Source organism: Tursiops truncatus, chromosome 10 (assembly GCF_011762595.2).
Source record: "Tursiops truncatus isolate mTurTru1 chromosome 10, mTurTru1.mat.Y, whole genome shotgun sequence".
Classification (NCBI taxonomy): Eukaryota; Metazoa; Chordata; class Mammalia; order Artiodactyla; family Delphinidae; genus Tursiops; species Tursiops truncatus.
The window spans coordinates 61,102,387-61,121,272 of record NC_047043.1 but is presented as its reverse complement, the minus strand read 5'-3'; the positions used below and the strand labels follow the sequence as shown (position 1 = coordinate 61,121,272).

At 42.3% G+C, this 18,886-nt stretch overlaps 1 protein-coding gene across 22 annotated transcripts in view; it reads right to left on the bottom strand.

Moving 5' to 3' along the window:
* The window catches only part of LARS2 (leucyl-tRNA synthetase 2, mitochondrial), a 279,513-nt gene that overhangs the window by 39,581 nt on the left and 221,046 nt on the right, over positions 1-18,886 (bottom strand). For all 22 annotated transcript variants that reach the window (XR_012334582.1, XR_012334581.1, XM_033864716.2 and 19 more), the window contains 4 exons: positions 17,705-17,820; positions 14,527-14,810; positions 10,685-10,783; positions 7,537-7,674 (listed from right to left, as the gene is read on the bottom strand). Coding sequence is in view for 20 of the 22 variants with exons in the window: in XM_033864716.2 (XP_033720607.1) it covers positions 7,537-7,674; positions 10,685-10,783; positions 14,527-14,810; positions 17,705-17,820 (637 nt within the window). In the remaining 2 variants the exon portion in view is untranslated. The remainder of the gene's footprint in view (positions 1-7,536; positions 7,675-10,684; positions 10,784-14,526; positions 14,811-17,704; positions 17,821-18,886) is intronic.

The window sequence follows — 18,886 nt, the reverse complement described above, 5'->3', positions numbered from 1 at the left end:
ATTCTTAGGATTAACAAGGAATTTCAGAACATAGATAGGCTATTTTAAGCACCCTTGTAAAACTCACTGCATAAAGGAATGCATTAACGAAGATGGGCTAAAAGAATCTCAGGATCCATCAGAGCCCTAACTAGTCACTGCAGACGACATTTCCCTACTTAAGAAGACCTGGAGAGCCTGCTACCCACTCTCCTGCCTGGTCAGGCGGCTACTATAGATCTGAAAAGAAGAAAACAGAAAGCCATGGATCTCTGAAAATAGTTTCTAACTGGGATTTTTCAGACTAAGTTCACCTTGCTCTTCATCCCTGCCCTGAGTCTAGGACCATCATGTTCACATAATTAGCCCGTTTCTAAGTATCAAGACATGGCTCATCTTAAAATATCACGGTTTCCATTTCCTAGCAGCCAGCCAGGGGCATGGAAGGAAGCCTTAGCCTTACGGCGAGACTCAAGTAAGGCTTTTCTTCTCTTCCTTTGCCTTTTCCCAATAGCTCCATTTCTGGTGTGATCAGAAAAAGTTCCCCGGACCACGGATGGGGGCCTGCTGAGCTCTCAATGGTCAGCAGGTGGCTGTTAGCACGGGAGCAGCAGCTTCCGACACCCCCCCGCTCTTTATTGTTTGCGAACTGCAGGGAGAAAGTCGATTCAGGGAATTTAGTGTCTGAGTTGTATGAAAGAGCAAGAACAAAAACTGACAAGATTCCGTGTTACAGCTGTCTCTCACAAAGGGGGAGAAAAGGCTTCCTGATCCCAGTTCAGTGGAGATGAACAGAGACACGTACCCCCACCGAGCGTGCCCCTCTGTGCCTTCCAGCATCCTGGTGACGAGCAGCCAAGACTGGTGCCAACCTCATACTCACACTGGCAGGCCCAGTGCACTTCCCTGCTTCAGAATATAAACTGTAAACGACTTTGCTTTATTTTCTGTTATAAAGTTACAGAATCATTGGATAACATCTGGAAAAAAATCCATTAAAAAATAATAAAATCATCAATAAGCTCATCATCCAGAGAAAAATAGTGTTAGCACGCTGACATAATTTTTTCTAGTCTTTTCTCTTGCTTTGGGTATGTGTATTGGTATGTGTGTACATATAAAGACAGAGATAATCAAACTATCTACAATTTTCTATCTTGCTTTTTTCACTTCTCATTACTAAGATGTATTTCTCCATGTTATTCAACATTCTTTGTACAAGAATCCTCCCTAAGATGGGGTATACTTTGCCCTTTCTCAGCATTTTGGAGCAGTTAGGTTCAGGGTATTTAGCTACTTGAAGTAATACAGGAACGCTTTGCTGTATAAGTTTGCATTTCTGATTATTTCTTTAGGATAGATTTCTAGAAGTGCAAATAGTGTCCAAAAGTGTGACTATTTTTAAAGCTCTCACTATATACTGCCAAAATGCTTTTCATGAAGCCTGTTCGCAATTGCCTTGTAGTATATGAGAGAGCTGTTCTCATTGGGATGCTATACGGAAAACAGTACCTCACTGCTGTTTATTTTGTATTCCTTTTGCTGCTAGAGAGATAAACATTTTATAGTATGTTTATTGGTCACTTGTATTTCTCCTTTTGCAAATTTCCTGTTGACATCAATTCCAGCTTAATCATTAACCTGGTGTTTCAGACACAAAATAAAGGCACTCGCTGTCCCATGTGATGGCATACCCAACCCAGAGGCCAGTTTCTTATAAAGGGTAAAGAGACCTTCTGAAAGTTCAAACTGCAGACCTAAATGTACCAGTGATGAAAGAAAGGGCCAGGGCTCTTTTAGGAACTAGGAAGATTATTAAATCTACATAAACCTTTACTTTTATATTGATATTTGAAGACATTTAACCAGAATCATAGAGTGAAAAGAGGGCTCAGAGGTGACTGAATCCCTAACCTATGAGACCACTGAGAACCAAAGGGGTTAGGTCTCTTGTCCACACCGCTAATTACAGGCCCATGTGATCTCGGGACAGAGGTTTTTTGGACTCCCAGTCCAGAGCTACTACTTGAGACAGTGGCCACGTGGCTGAGAAATGAAAACAAAAGTGAACAGTTGTAGTCCCAAATCCCTTCTGAAATGACAACGCTAATCAAAAAGAATACAGAAATGGACATGAAATTCCAATTTATACACATTTCAGGAAAAATAGCTAATAAACAGAGAGAAATACACACATAAGGTTGACAGGTTTCAAAATTTCCTCTTAGGCCAGCTTGATAAAATTGTTTGGAGGCTTTAAAAAATGTTTAATCAGAGAGTTCTGAATTACTCATCACAGAAAGTAGATGATTTTCATTTCATCTGAGGCCAAGTGGTTTACCAAAACACCTCTGATAAACAGGTAACACTCAGAAATAGTTTTCAGAGGCTATTGTTGCCCTGATGTAATGTAACAGGAGTAATTCTGACAACTGTGCTGAGAAACAGAAATAAGATGACTTTCTGCACCTTCCTCAAAAAAGTCAGCCTTCTAAATACTTAAAATAAATCTCCCTCTTTTTGGGGGGTGGGAGGGCATGGAATAGAACATACCATCTTGTGAAGAATTAAAAAAATATATTGCCTAGGTCTATTTCCATTTATACCATACAGCTGTCCCTTAAAGTTGATGGTAAGGCACATACCAGGTGGCCCTTGAGGATTTGCAAATTAGAAATTTATCTGAACAGAAACAAGTCACTTCCAAAACTGTATTTTAAATTATGTCGGAATGCTACAAACATTTTTCCTCCTTGACTATAGTTTTAAAACACTGTAAAGAAATCAGAAAAGTAGCCAGGGCCTGTCCTACACCTTAAATTAGTGAGCCGTTGAATAATTTATTTACTCATTCATTACTTCTACAAATAATTGTTCCGAAGCCGAGAAATGTGCCCTACTGTTAAGGAGCCAGAAGCCATTTATGGTCTTTGTTTCTAGACCTACATGAGAAGGAAATATTTCTCATGTTGTATTTGGCCTTTGAACTAAACCTCTCTCTATCCAACTCTCCTTATCCCAAGAAGAACATTTCCTTTGAACAACATAAACTTTTATCTGTTTATATCAAGGGGTTAACCTCAACTTATTTAAACAAATATTCACTGAGAATATATAATGTCCATGAGACTGTGATAGTAACAGAACACAGTTTCCATCCTCCAGGGTAATCTTTATCTAGTGAGGTAATGAAGTTTCCGTAGAGAAAATGCAAGGCAGAATGGTAAATTCTATAATCCAAGTTACAAACATTTTAACGACAGTCAGCCCTCTTTATCTGTGGGTTCCACACTCGTGGATTCAACAAACCGTAGATCAAAAATATTCAAAGAAAAGAAAAATTCCAGAAAGCTCCCAAAAGCAAACTTGAATTTGGTACACCCAGGCAACTATTTACATAGCATTTACACCGTATTAGGTATTATAAGTTATCTAGAAATGACTTAAAACATTCAGGAGAATGAGTGTAAGTTATATGCAAATACTACACCGTTTGGTATGAAGGATTTGAGCATCCTCAGATTTTGGTATCTTCGGGGGTCCTGGGATTAATCCCCTATGGATACCAAGGGATGACTGTAATTTATTTCTCTGAAGATTAACACTGTTAATGTGTTTAGTCCTTCTGATGCAGATGGGTTAATTTTTACACATGAAGGTCTCTGGGACTAATGAGAAGAAATTATTTTAAGCATTTAATTTATATCCTAAATTAGCTTTCTGTAGACTTTTAATCCATGTATGCATGCACAGAATGAGGGAGCAGGTCTGAGCATGGGGTGAAAAGGGACGGAGCTTTCAAGGTACTTCATTTTAATGAAACTGGATTTTAGTCTGCATTACAGAGGTTCCAGAAGTAATATATTTTTTAAGGATCAAAAATTTAAAAATACATATTCTTTGACCCAGCATTCTCCAGTGTCAGGACTTGAACCTACAGATATGATCCCAAATGCCTGCTAAGCATATAGATAAAGAGCATCATTGGACTTTTTTTTTTTTTAATAGCAATTAGAAAATTAGGTGACTGCTTAAATAAATTATGGTATATCCACATGACAGAATACTATGCATAAATTGTAAATGCTGATGTAGAACGACCACTGAGATATATTATATCAAAAATGTAAAAGGCATATATATATATATATGTAACATTTAAAAATGAATATATCAATAGAAATATGGAGATATGCAAAATATTTTTCTGGAAGAAATCAAAAGAAATTTAACAGGTTGAGGAGGTGGGTAGAGGGTGGGATGCAGAGAGGGAGATTTCAATGTTCACTTTCTGTGCTGTTAAATTTTTAAATTTTAACCTTAGATGTATTACTTTTTCATTACTTAATTTTTAAATTGTTAACATGAAGTTATCTGGACAAGGAGATAACCAGATTTTCCCCCCCTTTTCTTCTCTGCAACTAAAAAATATTCTAAAGGTTGTTGTATTAAAAAAACAAAACACAGCAAAAACTGAAAAAAAATCCCAGAAACTATGCTCCAGGCAGTATGGAAGACAAGAGAGCCTGAATCATTGTCCTGATGAAAAACAAGTAAAAAAGTCAGATAAGATATAAAACATGTATAAAATGTTTCAACTGTGTTATTGAGCTGGCAAACTCTAAGAAATGAGGTTGAAATAAATGTATTTTTAGATAAATAATAATAGATGGACCTTCACTAAAAAACATGAGATATATTTCAGTATAAGGGAGAGTATGTATTTCAGATAAAAGGGAAATGATTTCAGATGTTAAAGTCAGAGATGCAAGTAGGAAGAGAAAAAAGATATTAGTAAGTATGTTGATCCAATACAATTACAGTTGAACTCCCAGTAGATAATCTCTGTGGAATTTGACAAGCTAAATCTGAAATTATATGGAAGAACAAAGGTCCAATTATAGTCAAAAAACAAATAGACTAATGGACAAAATAAAGACCCTATAAATAGGCCCTTGCATATATATGAAAACTGGATTTATAATGGAGAGGGCACTGCAGATCAGTGGGGAAATGGATGGACTGTTCCATTAAAGGTACTGAGACACTAAGAGCAGTAGCCATAAAGGAAAAGATTATTAAAATGTACTACATTAAATTAAGAGTTTCTATTCATCATTAGTGGCAGGGCACGAATAAAGACACAGATGTAGAGAACGGACTTGAGGACCACGGGGTGGGGGGCGGGGGAGAGCTGGGATGAAGTGAGAGAATAGCACTGTCATATATACACTACCAAATGTAAAACACATGGCTAGTGGGAAACTGCTGCATAGCACAGGGAAATCAGCTCGATGCTCTATGACGACCTAGAGGGGTGGGATAGGGAGGGTGCGAGGGAGGCTCAAGAGGGAGGGCATACGGGGATATATGTATACATATAGCTGATTCACTTTGTTGTACAGAAGAAACTAACAACATTGTAAAGCAGTTATACTCCAATAAAGATATAAAAAGATACATGAAATCCATGTGTGACATGAAAAAAAAAAAGAGCACAATAATTATTAAAGAAAAAAAAAGTTTCTGTTCATCAAAAGACACCATAAAAATAAGACAAGCCAAAAACCGGGAAAAAATATTGCAATACATATAGCTGATAAAGGATTAGCATCCAGAATATTTATAGAACTCCTACAATTGATAAAAAACAACCCAGAAGAAATAAGGGCAAAGGACACAAATAGGGATTTAACAGAAGAGGAAACACAGAAGTCCATAAACATAATAAAAATATGCTAAACTTCATTAAGTAAGCAGTGTCTTTAAATTCAAATTTAACTCACAAAGTGATCCATTATATAACCACAAGTTTGACAAAATTTTAAAAGTTAGATAATACAGTCAGCCCTCTGTGATTATGATCCAAGGTTGGTTGAATCCAAGGATGTGGAACCCATGGATAAGGAGGGCAGACTATGAGAATTGTGCATCTACAGATTTTGGTATCTGTGGTGGGTCCTGGAACCCATCCCCCGCAGATACACAGGGATGGCTGTACTATACGTTGTAATGATGAAGATCTTGAGTGATAGGACCCTCACCTCTGTTGGTGCCAGTGTAGGTTTATATAACCAACTTGGAAAACGGTCTGGCATTTCTTAGTGAAGCTGAACATGTGGTTACCCTAATCCTACTCCAGGTACACATCCTAGAGAACTGTTAACACGCGTATGTCAGGAAACGTACCGGGATGCTTATGGCAGTTTTGTTCTTAATTGCACAAAACAGCCCAAGGACCATTAATGGTGATATAGACATAAACTGAGCTCTGTATTAGAAATTCCATTCCATGTAATGGAATACCAGATAGCAGTGAATCACGAATGAAACAGAACTCCATGCAGGAACATGGATGAATCCCCAAAAATGCTGAGCAAGAGAAGCAAGAGAGACTACATGAAATATGATTCTACTTATACAAAGTTCAAACACAGAAAACTAAACAACACACACTGTTTAAAAATATATAAAGAAGTATGGGCTTCCCTGGAGGCGCAGTGGTTGAGAATCTGCCTGCTAATGCAGGGGACACGGGTTTGAGCCCTGGTCTGGGAAGATCCCACATGCCACGGAGCAACTAGACCCGTGAGCCACAACTACTGAGCCTGCGCGTCTGGAGCCTGTGCTCCGCAACAAGAGAGGCCACGATAGTGAGAGGCCCGCGCACCGCGATGAAGAGTGGCCCCCGCTCGCCGCAACTAGAGAAAGCCCTCGCACAGAAACGAAGACCCAACACAGCCAAAAATAAATAAATAAATAAATATATAAAGAAGTAATACATTTAAGAAAAACAAGAAAATGATAATTCAAGATTCAGGATAGGGATTGTATGGGGGAGGGGTGGGTGGTGTAGGAAGGGGGATGATCTGATTAGTGAGGGCTCCCTGGGTAATCTAAGGACCTGTAATACTCTATATCCTAATCTGAGGAGGGGGTGCATGGATATTCATTTTATTTTTTAAATTGTATAATACATTAAATACATATTATATAATATATATATTATATATACATATATATGATACATTTCATGGGAAAAAAGCACACACACACATCTTTCTGAACATGATGGGGAATATATTATAGTCCAACAAGAAAAGAATTTATCAATGGATTTACAATGTGATCCCTAGTTTTTAATCCATTTTATCAGAATGACATATTGAGACAGGATTCAGTCAAGCTTGGAAACATAGCTTACACCAAGGGACCATATGATAAACACTACCTCACATGAGAAGCTATAAAAAGCTGTGTGACATTATGAACCGCTCTTCTCTGCCTCACAAGCGAAAATCTCAACTACTTAACTCAGTTCAACAGAGAAAAGCTGAAGGGAAGATCCTATGCAAGCAGGCAAACACCACGGGCTAGAACTGACTAAGCAACATAAATGGACTTCCAGTGGTTAAGGCTGACAATGACCTCTAAAGTATGCTTGAAAAACAGAGTTCTTCTGCCACATATATTTACCTTGCTTCAGAAGAACCAACACCTGCCTTCAGTTGCTGTTCAAGGAACTGAATTCTTTTGCAAAGCAGTATAAATGCTCACCTGTGCTTGACCATTTTTTGATCATGGCAAAAATGACTAAAGAATCTTGCATAGAACAAGTGCATGACAGCATGTTCTTTCCCTCCAATGTACAAATCCACAGGCATCCAGTAATCTGCCAACGCTGTGCTGAAAGGGCTGGGAGGAAGAGAGATGGTCATTTATAAAAAAAACCCTGCTTTGTCACAATTGCATAAATTAGACCAATCATAATTTGCATATTCCCTGAAATAAATTATGTCAGAGAAAAACAGTGATTTTCTTATTAAAATATAATGAGAGAAGCTTATATAACAAAGGAGAAAATGTCAGAGCAGTGTTAATTTATGAAATTTATAAAAACTGTTTCAGAAGCCATATTGACATATTTTAACAAATGTGATTTTCATATATAATGAGGACAAAAGGAAAACATACCAGCAAAAAGTGTATTTCTGAACAATGCATATTTGACTATCTGGATTTATTTTAATTTTTATTACCATAGACAATCAAGATTTTTGAGTTCTTCCCAATAGAGGGCAATATGGCACGTACAATGGAGACTCTCATGCAGACACTAAAAGTTCATTTTAAGACAGAAATTCATTTGCCTTCCTAGTGCATTAAGAAATGACATGCATGTCATTTCTTCATACACTAGAAAGGGGAAATAAAGTACACAAGTCCAAGTCTAGAATTAGTAGTTTTCCATGCAGATTTGTGCACATGTGAGAGGGTGTCCAGTTTGTCTGGTGATTGTTAGAGAGTTGGACCACTATTGTATGTTGCTAATAATCATCGACTGTAGTCCCAAAAATGCCTTGTGAAAATGTTATGCCCTATGTAACAGCAGAGTAACATAAAATTACATTTTATAAACCAAAAAATAAATAAATAAATAAAACAGAAATTCAATCTTATTTTTAGAGCAGCCTCAAAATGCAGATAGTCAGCAAGAGCCTGCATATGCTTCCTGAATGCACTGAGCATACTTGGAGTAATTAACATGAAACAGCCTAGTTCTGTCACCTAATAGATACTTTTTAGTCAAGAGAGGTCCTAAAAGAAAGGCTTCCTCACTGGAGGCATCGTTCCCTAGTCCTAATGGATGCTAGGGAGGAAAAGAAATGCCACTCACTTTATTTTCTCTCTGTGTGTGTGTGTGTGTATATGTGTACACTGTGTGTGTATACACTCCGTGTGTGTGCACACTCCGTGTGTGTGTACACTCTGTGTGTGTGTGTGTACACTGTGTGTATGTGTGTGTGTATACACTCCATGGTTTCACATATATGTGAATTCTCTTCCCCACACCTCAAGGTACTTTTTTCCCTGGCGCTCAGCAGGTGGGCCTGGCCAAACACCATGTGTTTGCCTTAAAGCAGCTTGTTTTTCTCTCCTCCAGTTACTATGCCAGAATTCTGATAAAATTTTAAATAATGTTTCTTTGTGAAAAATGCTTCCCCAGAGAAATCTAACTGTTCATGCAGGTGACAGAAAAGCAAGGGAAGTCAAGAATGGTACTCGGCCTGAAAGTAAGTTTGAAATAAATTGAGCAGTGAGATGGGATCTATGATCTTTCCTGGAAACCACCTAGTGAGAATGCAAGCCAGCATGGAAATAAACAGCAGCATTTTACAAAGGAAATGATGTGATACGTGGTATTCCCAGACTGGGGGCTGTGAAGGTCTCAGGACATACCTCTCACCAGCTAAGGGTCCCATCATTAAATTGGAGTCTCATCTGTAAGAAGGTTTTCCTTGAAGCATTCTGAGAGGTGGAGAGCCTGATTTCCCTTGCATTCTAAGGCAGCTCTTCCTAACTGGAAGTCACCAAAAGCCCCTTCTAGAAGGAAGACCCAGAAGAGGGGCCCCTCTGTGGGTTAGCCGGGGCTGCCCTGGTGGTTCCCAGCCACAGCAGTCGCCCTGTATCCTTTCTTGCCTCTGCCAGCTACTATTTACTCCAGATCCTGCTCATTCTGCACAGCCTCGACTCAAATCACAGATCCTCAGGACTGCAGGGCAGGCAGGAGCGCCTGTCTCCCTGGAAATATATTATCTTACAACCAACGAAGGAAATGGGGGCATTTTCATACGTGGACTATGGGGTTTCAGTATAATTGTTCTCCCATGGACAAGAGCAAGCTGGCAAGGTCTTTGAAGCACAGTGTCTGTGGTTTTCCTGTGCTCTGTACCAGTTTTCTTTTGTTCTCATTTCCTTCTTTACCTATCTACCTACTGCTCTCTTTCCCTTATTTATTTATTTTTGTCAAAGAAGCACATGCACATAGCTGAAAAAAATCAAATAGTACCAAAAGCTTTATAATTAAAACAGTGGTCTCCAGCCCCATTCCTTCACTAACCTCCCTCCCACCCCTCACCTGTCACTTAGCCACTTCTAATTCTTTCAGCTGTGTTTTCTGGCAATTATTAAAAAATGTTTATGCTCTTTGTTCGTTTGTCAATTTTGGAGATTATCTAGCACTGTATGTGCTAAGAAGTCATGCTTCTCAGCTCTCTCACACTCCCTACCCTCCTATCCTCCCTGAATAGTTACATCATTACTTTCAGTTAAGTAAGTAACATTACACCTTTACAACTGCATAAATGCAGTTCACCACAGGGCCAACGAGGGTATTAGCACTTCCTTCCTTTTTCTGCTTTTCATTTTTCTTGTACCTGGGACTTACTTGGCTGTGAAGAATCTAATTTAATAATCGAACACACTCCCTACAAGAGCCTGTTTCAAAGAGCACAATTGATCAACAGCTTCTAGCTCTTCTGTCTTTGGAGCCACTGAGTGTTCACACAATCCATGCCCTCCTATAGGGAGCAGACCACAGCAGGCGTTTCCTCCTGACTTGAGACTCTCTAATGGACAAGCTTTGCTTGAGGCTTCCCGTCAGCCTGCTCGAGACTTTCTCAAGCTGCACTGCGGTCTGAGGCTCTTCCTACGCCATCCCCCTACCTCCGCCCTCTCCTTTCACAGGTGTCAGACCAGCATCACAGTCAAGGGCTCGCCCTGCCAACTCCTGCTCCCTCACCTCCTTATTCCCTAGAGGCACTTGCCCCCATAAATCTCTTGCCCATCGAATTCCATCTTGGTGTTTGCTTCTTGGAAGACCCAGACTGACACATGCTCAAGAATTCAGCAGGGCTTTCTTTACCTCTGAGTATTCTGAGGGTCGGTATATCTGAAGTAGTACCAAGCAGAATCAACAAAGGTATCCATCGTATCTGTCTCTCTCGTGGCTGCTCCCTTGCACCTAAGAAATAAATGAAGTTCATCGATTGGTTTCTTTTTAAATATTAATGCATTTTCCACCAGCTTTTGAGAAAGCTATGACAATCATTATGAATTTAAAATGTCATAAGAACAATGCTCCATCATGAAAAGATAATTCACAGTGTGGACTCTCTTTGTACTGCAGAGTACATGATGTTTTAAAGAAACTTACAAAATAAACATTTAAATCTTCAACAACTAAAAGCCCTATTCTGTACTTCTCTGAATTTAACATGGTAGAATATCTAACAGGAATCTTGTTTCTTTACTGCATTCACTTCTCTTTCAGGCATATCAAGATTGCCTTCAGCCTTATGAGGCAAATCAGTTTATGAAGAAAAGCTGAAAACCAAATGTAGTGAGATACTGTGCTGAAAAATGAACTTGGGGTTTTTTTCTATCTCTGTCTCTTGGGTAAGGGGAGCAGAAACCCACAAGAGGTGACCTTAGGAAGATAAATCACCTTGGGAGCCCAAAGGCAGAGGCGTGCTGGAGCCACCTCATACCAGCTTGTGAGGACTAACTGTTGGGATCGCTTCCCAACTCTGGGACAAATGATGCCAAGTTGGTGGTCTGAAATTAGCCCTTGGTGGAAGTACCTATACCACAGAAATGGGCTAACACTACAAATCAGAAGCTCCCCTCCAGAGAGCTATTTAGTACACACTTACCAACACACCACTGCCTAAAGGAAGCTTCCTTATAGAAGGGTGAAGATAGCCCCACTGTTCAAGAAAGTGAATGAAGTGAGATGCCTGGTGTGTAAAGGGTTGAAAAGAAAAAGCAATCCTCATCCTAGGCATGCAGATGCCTGGGGAGGACTAAGGTTCCACAAACACCTAACTGCTGAACCAATTTTGAAACATGTTGGTAGGGTGATGGCCCTGTGGGACTGAAGCCAAAAGCCACAACTTCTGGGAAGCCAAGAGAGAGTACCCTGAGCCAAGCCTGGCCAAGGAGGGTGCTTGGCTTCCTTGAAGACCCCCCAGAGGCATGGAACAGCAGGGGATGGGGTGAGCCAGCTACCGACAGCTATTAGCAGGGACCCTTTGTGGCCGGGAGAAGCCACAGCAGGAGAACATGGCTCAGACTCCAGGCTCTCCCTTCTGAGGCATGAAGTGGGACCAACCACCTCTCCAAATGCTGCCCTTTTGGCAGTATGGGTCCTCGGGGGCTCTTGGAGAATTTGAGGAGGGGGATGAGGAACCCCAAGAGGAACTGATGAATCCTCTGCTAAGTTAGCAGTCTGTTTTTAATTTAAAAATAAAAGAAGGGGTGCCTTTATATGTTGCATCTGTGATATAGCTCATACTGGCTTTCCGAATATTATTGGAGGAAACAGCCACTCCCCATCTTCTGCTTATTAAATGGAAGTGGCTCAGCAGAGAGCACAGGACCCCAGATCTGGCAGGGCTCTGGGCTCCCAGGGGCCTCCTCATTTCAGTCAGGGGGCCTCCCACTGGGAAGAGTGGTGGTCCCTGGGGTAGGAGCTTATCGGAGAGAGCCCCAAGGGAACCCTAGTCCTGTTTCCTACAGTGCATCTCTAAATGAAAGCCAGGGGACTTCCCTGGTGGTGCAGTGCTTAAGAAACCGCCCGCCAAAGCAGGGAACATGGGTTTGAGCCCTGGTCCGGGAGTATCCCACATGCCGCGGAGGAACTAAGCCCATGCGCCGCAACTACTGAGCCTGAGCTCTAGAGCCTGTGAGCCACAACTACTGCAGTCCACACGCCTAGAGCCCATACTCCGCAATAGGAGAAGCCACCGCAATGACAAGCCTGTGCACCACAACGAAGAGTAGCCTCCACGCACTGCAACTAGAGAAAGCCCGCATGCAACAACAAAGACCCAACGCGCCGCCCGCAAAAAATAATAAAATAATTTAAAAATTAAATAAATAAAATCCAGGTCTTTTTATTTGGAAGGCAATCAACCAGAACACATACTATTTTGGGAAATAATTAGAAGGTAACTGTTACTTCTTCTTCCTCACCATTAGGGCACCCACACAAGTTAGGAAGAAAATGTAGGATTCAACTGATAATAGGACTAATATCTGACTAAAACTTGCCATGCTGATTTTCTTTTTAAAGGTCATGTTGGACTTGAAGACAACCAACATGTTTTCTTGCTGACACTAAAAGCTGGATTACATGGAAGAAGCTACTTGGTAAGTGGGATGGACAGATGATGGTAATGGTGACAACGTTATTACCATTATTAGCTCCAAGAGTAATAATACTAACACTGGGTGGCAGACACTAAGCCAAATGCTTCATGGGCATTATCTCATTTAGTCCCTAGTAACCCTGGGGATTATGAGGTAGACACTACTCACGTCCCCATTTTGCAGTTGAGTAACTAGAGTTCCGCGAGGTTAAGAAATCTGCTCAAGGTCTTAGAGCTCAAGGGGAAGGAATCCACCTTTGCTGGACTCATGCCTGTGGTCCTTACCACCATGCTGTCCCGCTTGGCCACACGGGCTCAGTGGCTCTCAGCCCTGCGTGCTCATTAGAATCATCAGGGAGACTTGACCAAGACCAAGCCCTGGGCTCTGCCCTCCAGGAATCTGCAGCCAAGGTAGGAAAACTTATCCCCACCACCAAGGCCCTTGGCTGCCACAACTGGCGGGCTGAAGGCTGCTGATGTCTCCGGCAGGGAAACCCTTTGTCACTGCTTATCAACAAAGAGGGTGATACCCTAAAATGGCCCAGAGCTTCCTATGTTCCTGACTGCAAACCCCATCTCAAACCTCAGAACCGCCTGGGTGAGGACCTGGGCGGACTGTTGGCAGGCCCGGGCAGGATGGCACTAATATTTCCAGTTACAGAGTGTCTGCTAGGTGTCACTCTGCAGTGTTACATGCATTAATTCTCGTCTTCTGAAATCCCTTCGAGGGGGTTATTTTAGCTCCCGATAGGGGAATCACAGCTCAGAGAGGTTAAGTGACTTTCCCAAGACCACACAGCTAGGGAAGAGGCAGGGCCAGGACTTGAAGCCATTACTGTCCGACTCCCCATTCTGAGCCATGCACTTGCACTACATGGTTACCTAATTACTGACCTAGAGATGCTAAGAAGAGGACTAAGTTGTTTTAAAACAACCCCATCATGATCTATAAGGCAGAGAAAAATGGCTTTTCCATAGAAGGAAGAAGGGAAATATTACAGCTTGGTATCTGTTATTTGTTTAATCAGCTGGAATGCTATCATAAAAATCACATGTGAGACATGCCAGTGAATTAACAGGAAAACATAATCCTACTGTCAAAATGAGAAGAAATGAGATATGGTATGTTTCAGTATATTAAAGAATGAGACCCCCTGAGCATACTTGTCCTCGTAGCTACTACTACTCTGCTACTTGCGATAAAATCCCCCCTGTTATCACAGTCACTATGTGGGAAAACGGTAAGGCATTTTCTCTCATCTCTGAGAAGCTCTTTGGAATATAAAATGGAGGAAAGTGGTCTCTTCCAAAGCTATCATGAAAATGTGTAGCTTTTCCATCAGTTGGATCAGCTGTTTCTGGGAAAGATATGAATTGACATTGCTGCTTCTACTGGCTCAGAAGAGAGGACGGGGCGCTCATCACAGGGGCTGGGCCCCAGATTCCAGCCCCTTCTCTCAAAGATAGCAAAAGACCTAAGACCTATGTTATTCTTTCCAGCCAAGTGGAAGTCTGGGACCAGACATGGTCACAGCTGGGGAACGTGGTTTCTTACCTAGGGCAGGAGCAATTCACCCACTCCGAAGCTGAGGCCAGTGGGGAGCCTCCCTTGCCAGTGAAAGAGGTGATGCTGGGCAAGGTCACAGGCAAGTCCTCCAGAGGCACGGGCACAGGACCGCAGGCCGGGCAGTGGACCATGGGGATGGGCGTGCCCCAGTACCGCTGCCGAGAGATCAGCCAGTCCTTCAATTTATCACTTGTCACCTCTCCGCCCACTCTCTTCCTCCGGGCTTTCTGAGTCAGGGATAGAAATGCATCCGGCCGGTTCATACCTGTGAACTGAGAGGGGAAGGAGAGAGATCACGTTCCTCCCTTGGTAAGAATGAGCTGCCACCCTGATGCCACCACCCTGGATTGCCATTTTTTGTGTGGTCTGTGCAGGGCCACATTGTGACTCTCTGTTGCCTTTGTGGGCACCTTCCTCCTTACAGTATTAAAACTTATATTTTATGACAGTGGTGAATAAAGATGAATATAATTTTTGACCTTAAGAGTTCACTTTTTTCTTCTGATGTTAAAGAAATTAACACTTTTTGGGGGGCCCCTGAGAGTACTGTGGGCTCTGGTTTGGGGCTCTCCTTATCACCAGAGCCCTGTGGCACCTACAGAGAGAGGCAAATATCAGCATTCGGCTGCCAGTAAAAAACTGCACATTTATTTTAATGACTGCTCCCCTCTTGAGACAGGGGTGGCCAGAAAAGAAAAGTTCCATATTATCCTAGAGCCGAAGGAATTCGGGCAAGCAGGGGAACAAACTGAGGCCTCAGCTTGAAGGACCACCCCTTTTGTATTTAAATGCTCCCACGTGAGAGACAGCAGGGCAGGACACTCATAGCAGAAAAGAGGAATTCTCTGTTCACCAGACACTTTTTTTTTTGCGGTACACGGGCCTCTCATTGCTGTGGCCTCTCCCGTTGTGGAGCACAGGCTCCAGACGCGCAGGCTCAGCAGCCATGGCTCACGGGCCCAGTCGCTCCACAGCATGTGGGATCTTCCCGGACCGGGGCACGAACCCATGTCCCCTGCATCGGCAGGCGGACTCTCAACCACTGCGCTACCAGGGAAGCCCCACCGGACACTTTTGAGAGAACCAAACTAATGATAAGAATCGGGCCAGCATGGCTTGCCAACGAGGGGATCGTGGGAACCTTGGAATTGGTTCAGTGCAGGTGTACCGCAAACCTACTAGGTGCCAGGCTTGTGCTAGGCGTTGGGAGCACAAAGATAAATCTGATCTGCCCCTAACCTCAATGAGCTTACAGCCACGGGGCATAAAGAATAGGAAAGTACAGCTATGTTTATCAAAAGCAGCCTTCTCCATTAAGCGTCTGAAATGTCCTGAAGACCGAGCTCTCTACCAAGGAACCACTTACACTCTGGGAGAGCACTTTCTTTGTCCTACACTCCCACTATCATGTAATTATGGTGCAGGTGATCACAAGCTCTCTTGAAAGTCTATCTTCTCAATGCATTACTGTTTTCACATCCCAGAAGCTCATGGAGGCTTTCACCATCCATTCTCCTTCCATCCATTGAAAGAATTCCTCCAGTCTAGATATTCAGTCTAGGGCCACCAGAGGATTCAACAGACCACCTGAAGCTATTTGAAAGAAGCCAGGGAGCGTAATTAATGCTCAGTCCTATACTAAGGAGGGGGCATTTTTCTGGCTAATTCATAATTTTGGCCATGACTGTCCTCTTTCTCACCCTGCAGAGGGTTATCCGGGTCTCCTTTCTGGCACCTTGGCTTGGCTCTGCTCTACATCTAAGAAACCTGCTCACACACAGTCTTAAGAAGGGTTTAAGGTTCAGTATCTTAAAACATAACTCATGTCTGGGGATATAATTTATGAAGTGAAGGCACAAACATGAGGTCAGAAAACATTGCCACTCCTTACACAGGAAAAAAAAACCTGGCTATTCCCTTATTTTTTATATACATGATATCCTATAGCCAGGTAGTCCCAAACCTGAAAAACCTGAATCTTCAGGTCTAATGGAATCAGGATCACCCAGGTGGGGCCAGTAAGCATCTCCCAGGTGATTCTGAGACATGGCCGGGTTGCAATCACTGTGTTAAGCCAGGAGTTCCCAGGTCCTACTGCACATTAGAATCACCCGGGGAGCACTGAATTCTCCTGATGTCCGATCCATGTCCTCTCCACTCCCTCAACCATTAAATCAGAATATCTAGGGTGGGACTCAAGCATCAGTATTTTTCAAAACGTTCCAGGTGTTCTCAAAGGGCAGCCAAGTTTATGAAAGAGTGCTCTAAACCAGAACTCTCAAACTTTACTGTGCACACAAATCACATGGGGTTCTCACTAGACAGGTGGGGTCTGAGAGTCTACACTTCTAACAAGTGATGCCAACGCTGCTGGTCCAGGGACCAGACTTTGGGTGGCAAAGTTCTAACCCAGGGATTCTCAAAATGTGGTCCCTGGATCAGCAGCAGTAGTGGCATCACCTGGAAACTTGTTAGAAATGCAAATTCTTCAGTTGCATCAGGGACTGTGAAGCAGAATCTCCAGATGGGGGCCAGGGAATCTGTGTTCTAACAAGGCCACCAGGTGATACTGGTGTGTGCTCAAGTTTGAGAATCACTGTCTGAGCCATTTCCCACTTCCCCCTTCCCCACCTCACCCTACCTCTCCCATCATAATTTCTGGCCTAGTTCGGTATCAAGGCTGAGCTCAAATCCTGCCAGACTTACCACCTAGCAAGAGACAACCTTGACCAAATAAACATGACTCAAAACTTCTCTGCTGATTTCTAAAAATGAGTCAAACTTTAGGTGGGAATAAGTCAGTAATCTGGGGAGAACAGAGATCTCTTAAAAGGAACAGCCAATTTTGGTCACCTGTCCCAAGGAATCAGTTTCCCTGGAAGAGGTCATTTTTCTTAAGCAGAAGATTCACAAAATAAAGTTTAGTTCCTTCGATAACCACACTATCCTAGGATCAGGTTCAACTTGGAGCTGATAAGCTTTTAGATCTTGAAAAAGAATATTATTTTGTTTTCATAGATTAAGAAACGAGGCTGCAAGACTGTTAGTGTGGGTATGAATGAAATGATAGGTTGTAACTTGCACCCAAAGGAAAATGTGTCATCAAGCTCATGTCAAGGCCCTGAGTTTATAAGTAAGTTCTTCGGCCACCTCCACGGGCACCGACCTCCGCAGAGCTGCTCAGTCTCTCCGTGCCATCTGGCATGGTTTCAATGACTTCAGAGTACGACAGGCCCAGGGTTTGGGCTAAGACAGTGTCCTCTAAGCTGGTGCTGGGAATTCCTGTTTAGGGGAAGAAACACAAAACGTCTCCTTTGCAAATGGCCAAATCACAAAATAATTGACAGCACTGACACTCAGCGTTAGCTTCTCAAGGGAGACTCTAAAAGATTTTAGTCACAGAAATTATAAAACCACATCATATTCATTGGGAAAATGGAGAACAGTCTTGGAGAAACTCACTACCCTAACACAATAGTTTACCATATTGGCACTACTTCCCGTAAGTCTTTTTCCATTGCTTAGTTTCTTTTAAAAAATAGTTGTAATTCTAAAATATACAATTTTGGGTGCTTCTGTCACTTAAATAGTAAATCACAAGCATCTGGGGAAGTGTCTCTTTTGAGTGACACAGGGCAGTGGAGTTCTCTTGAGAAGCAGGGCTGACTCCTCCAGCAGCTCCTAGTGCCCCAGAAAAATCCGCTTGGTCAGTAAGTAGAAAGCTGGCCAATGTGTTTCTTCAAACTATGCTTTGTTCCCAGAGGCAACAGTACATTCTGAACAGACATTTCTTCTTCAACCCACATATGCCCTTGAGGAGATGGAGTTGAATGTAAGTAAATCACTCATCCAGAGGGCCAAGGCATGCTGTTTCATCTTCAGCTAATTAATACAAACAGGCTTTTTAGTTGTTGGTTCTGTAGGCCAGGGTTTCTCAACCTGGGTCCTACTGACATTCTGAACTTTGCTGGGGGGCCTGTTCTGTGTGCTGTAGGATGTTGAAGAGCATCCCTGGTCTCTACAGTAGAAATGTTTCTAAAATTGCCAAATGTTGCCTGCTGCAAATCACCCCTGGTTGAGAACTGCTGTAGGGTCAACTGTCAAGACTGCTGACATCCTTGTGGACGCTACACATCACGCAGCAACTGAGAGAGATAAAACTAAGGGTAATACACAAAATGCTTACGTCAGATGTCCATGAACAACCTCTCTGGAATGCTGCCCTAAAAGGGTGATTTAATGTTTGGGACACACATTCTAAAGTTCCTTGGTAAGATGGAAAACTCCATGGTATGATGGAAAGTTCTGCAGTGTTCCAGCTGAGATTATGGATGAAAAGCATCTAATG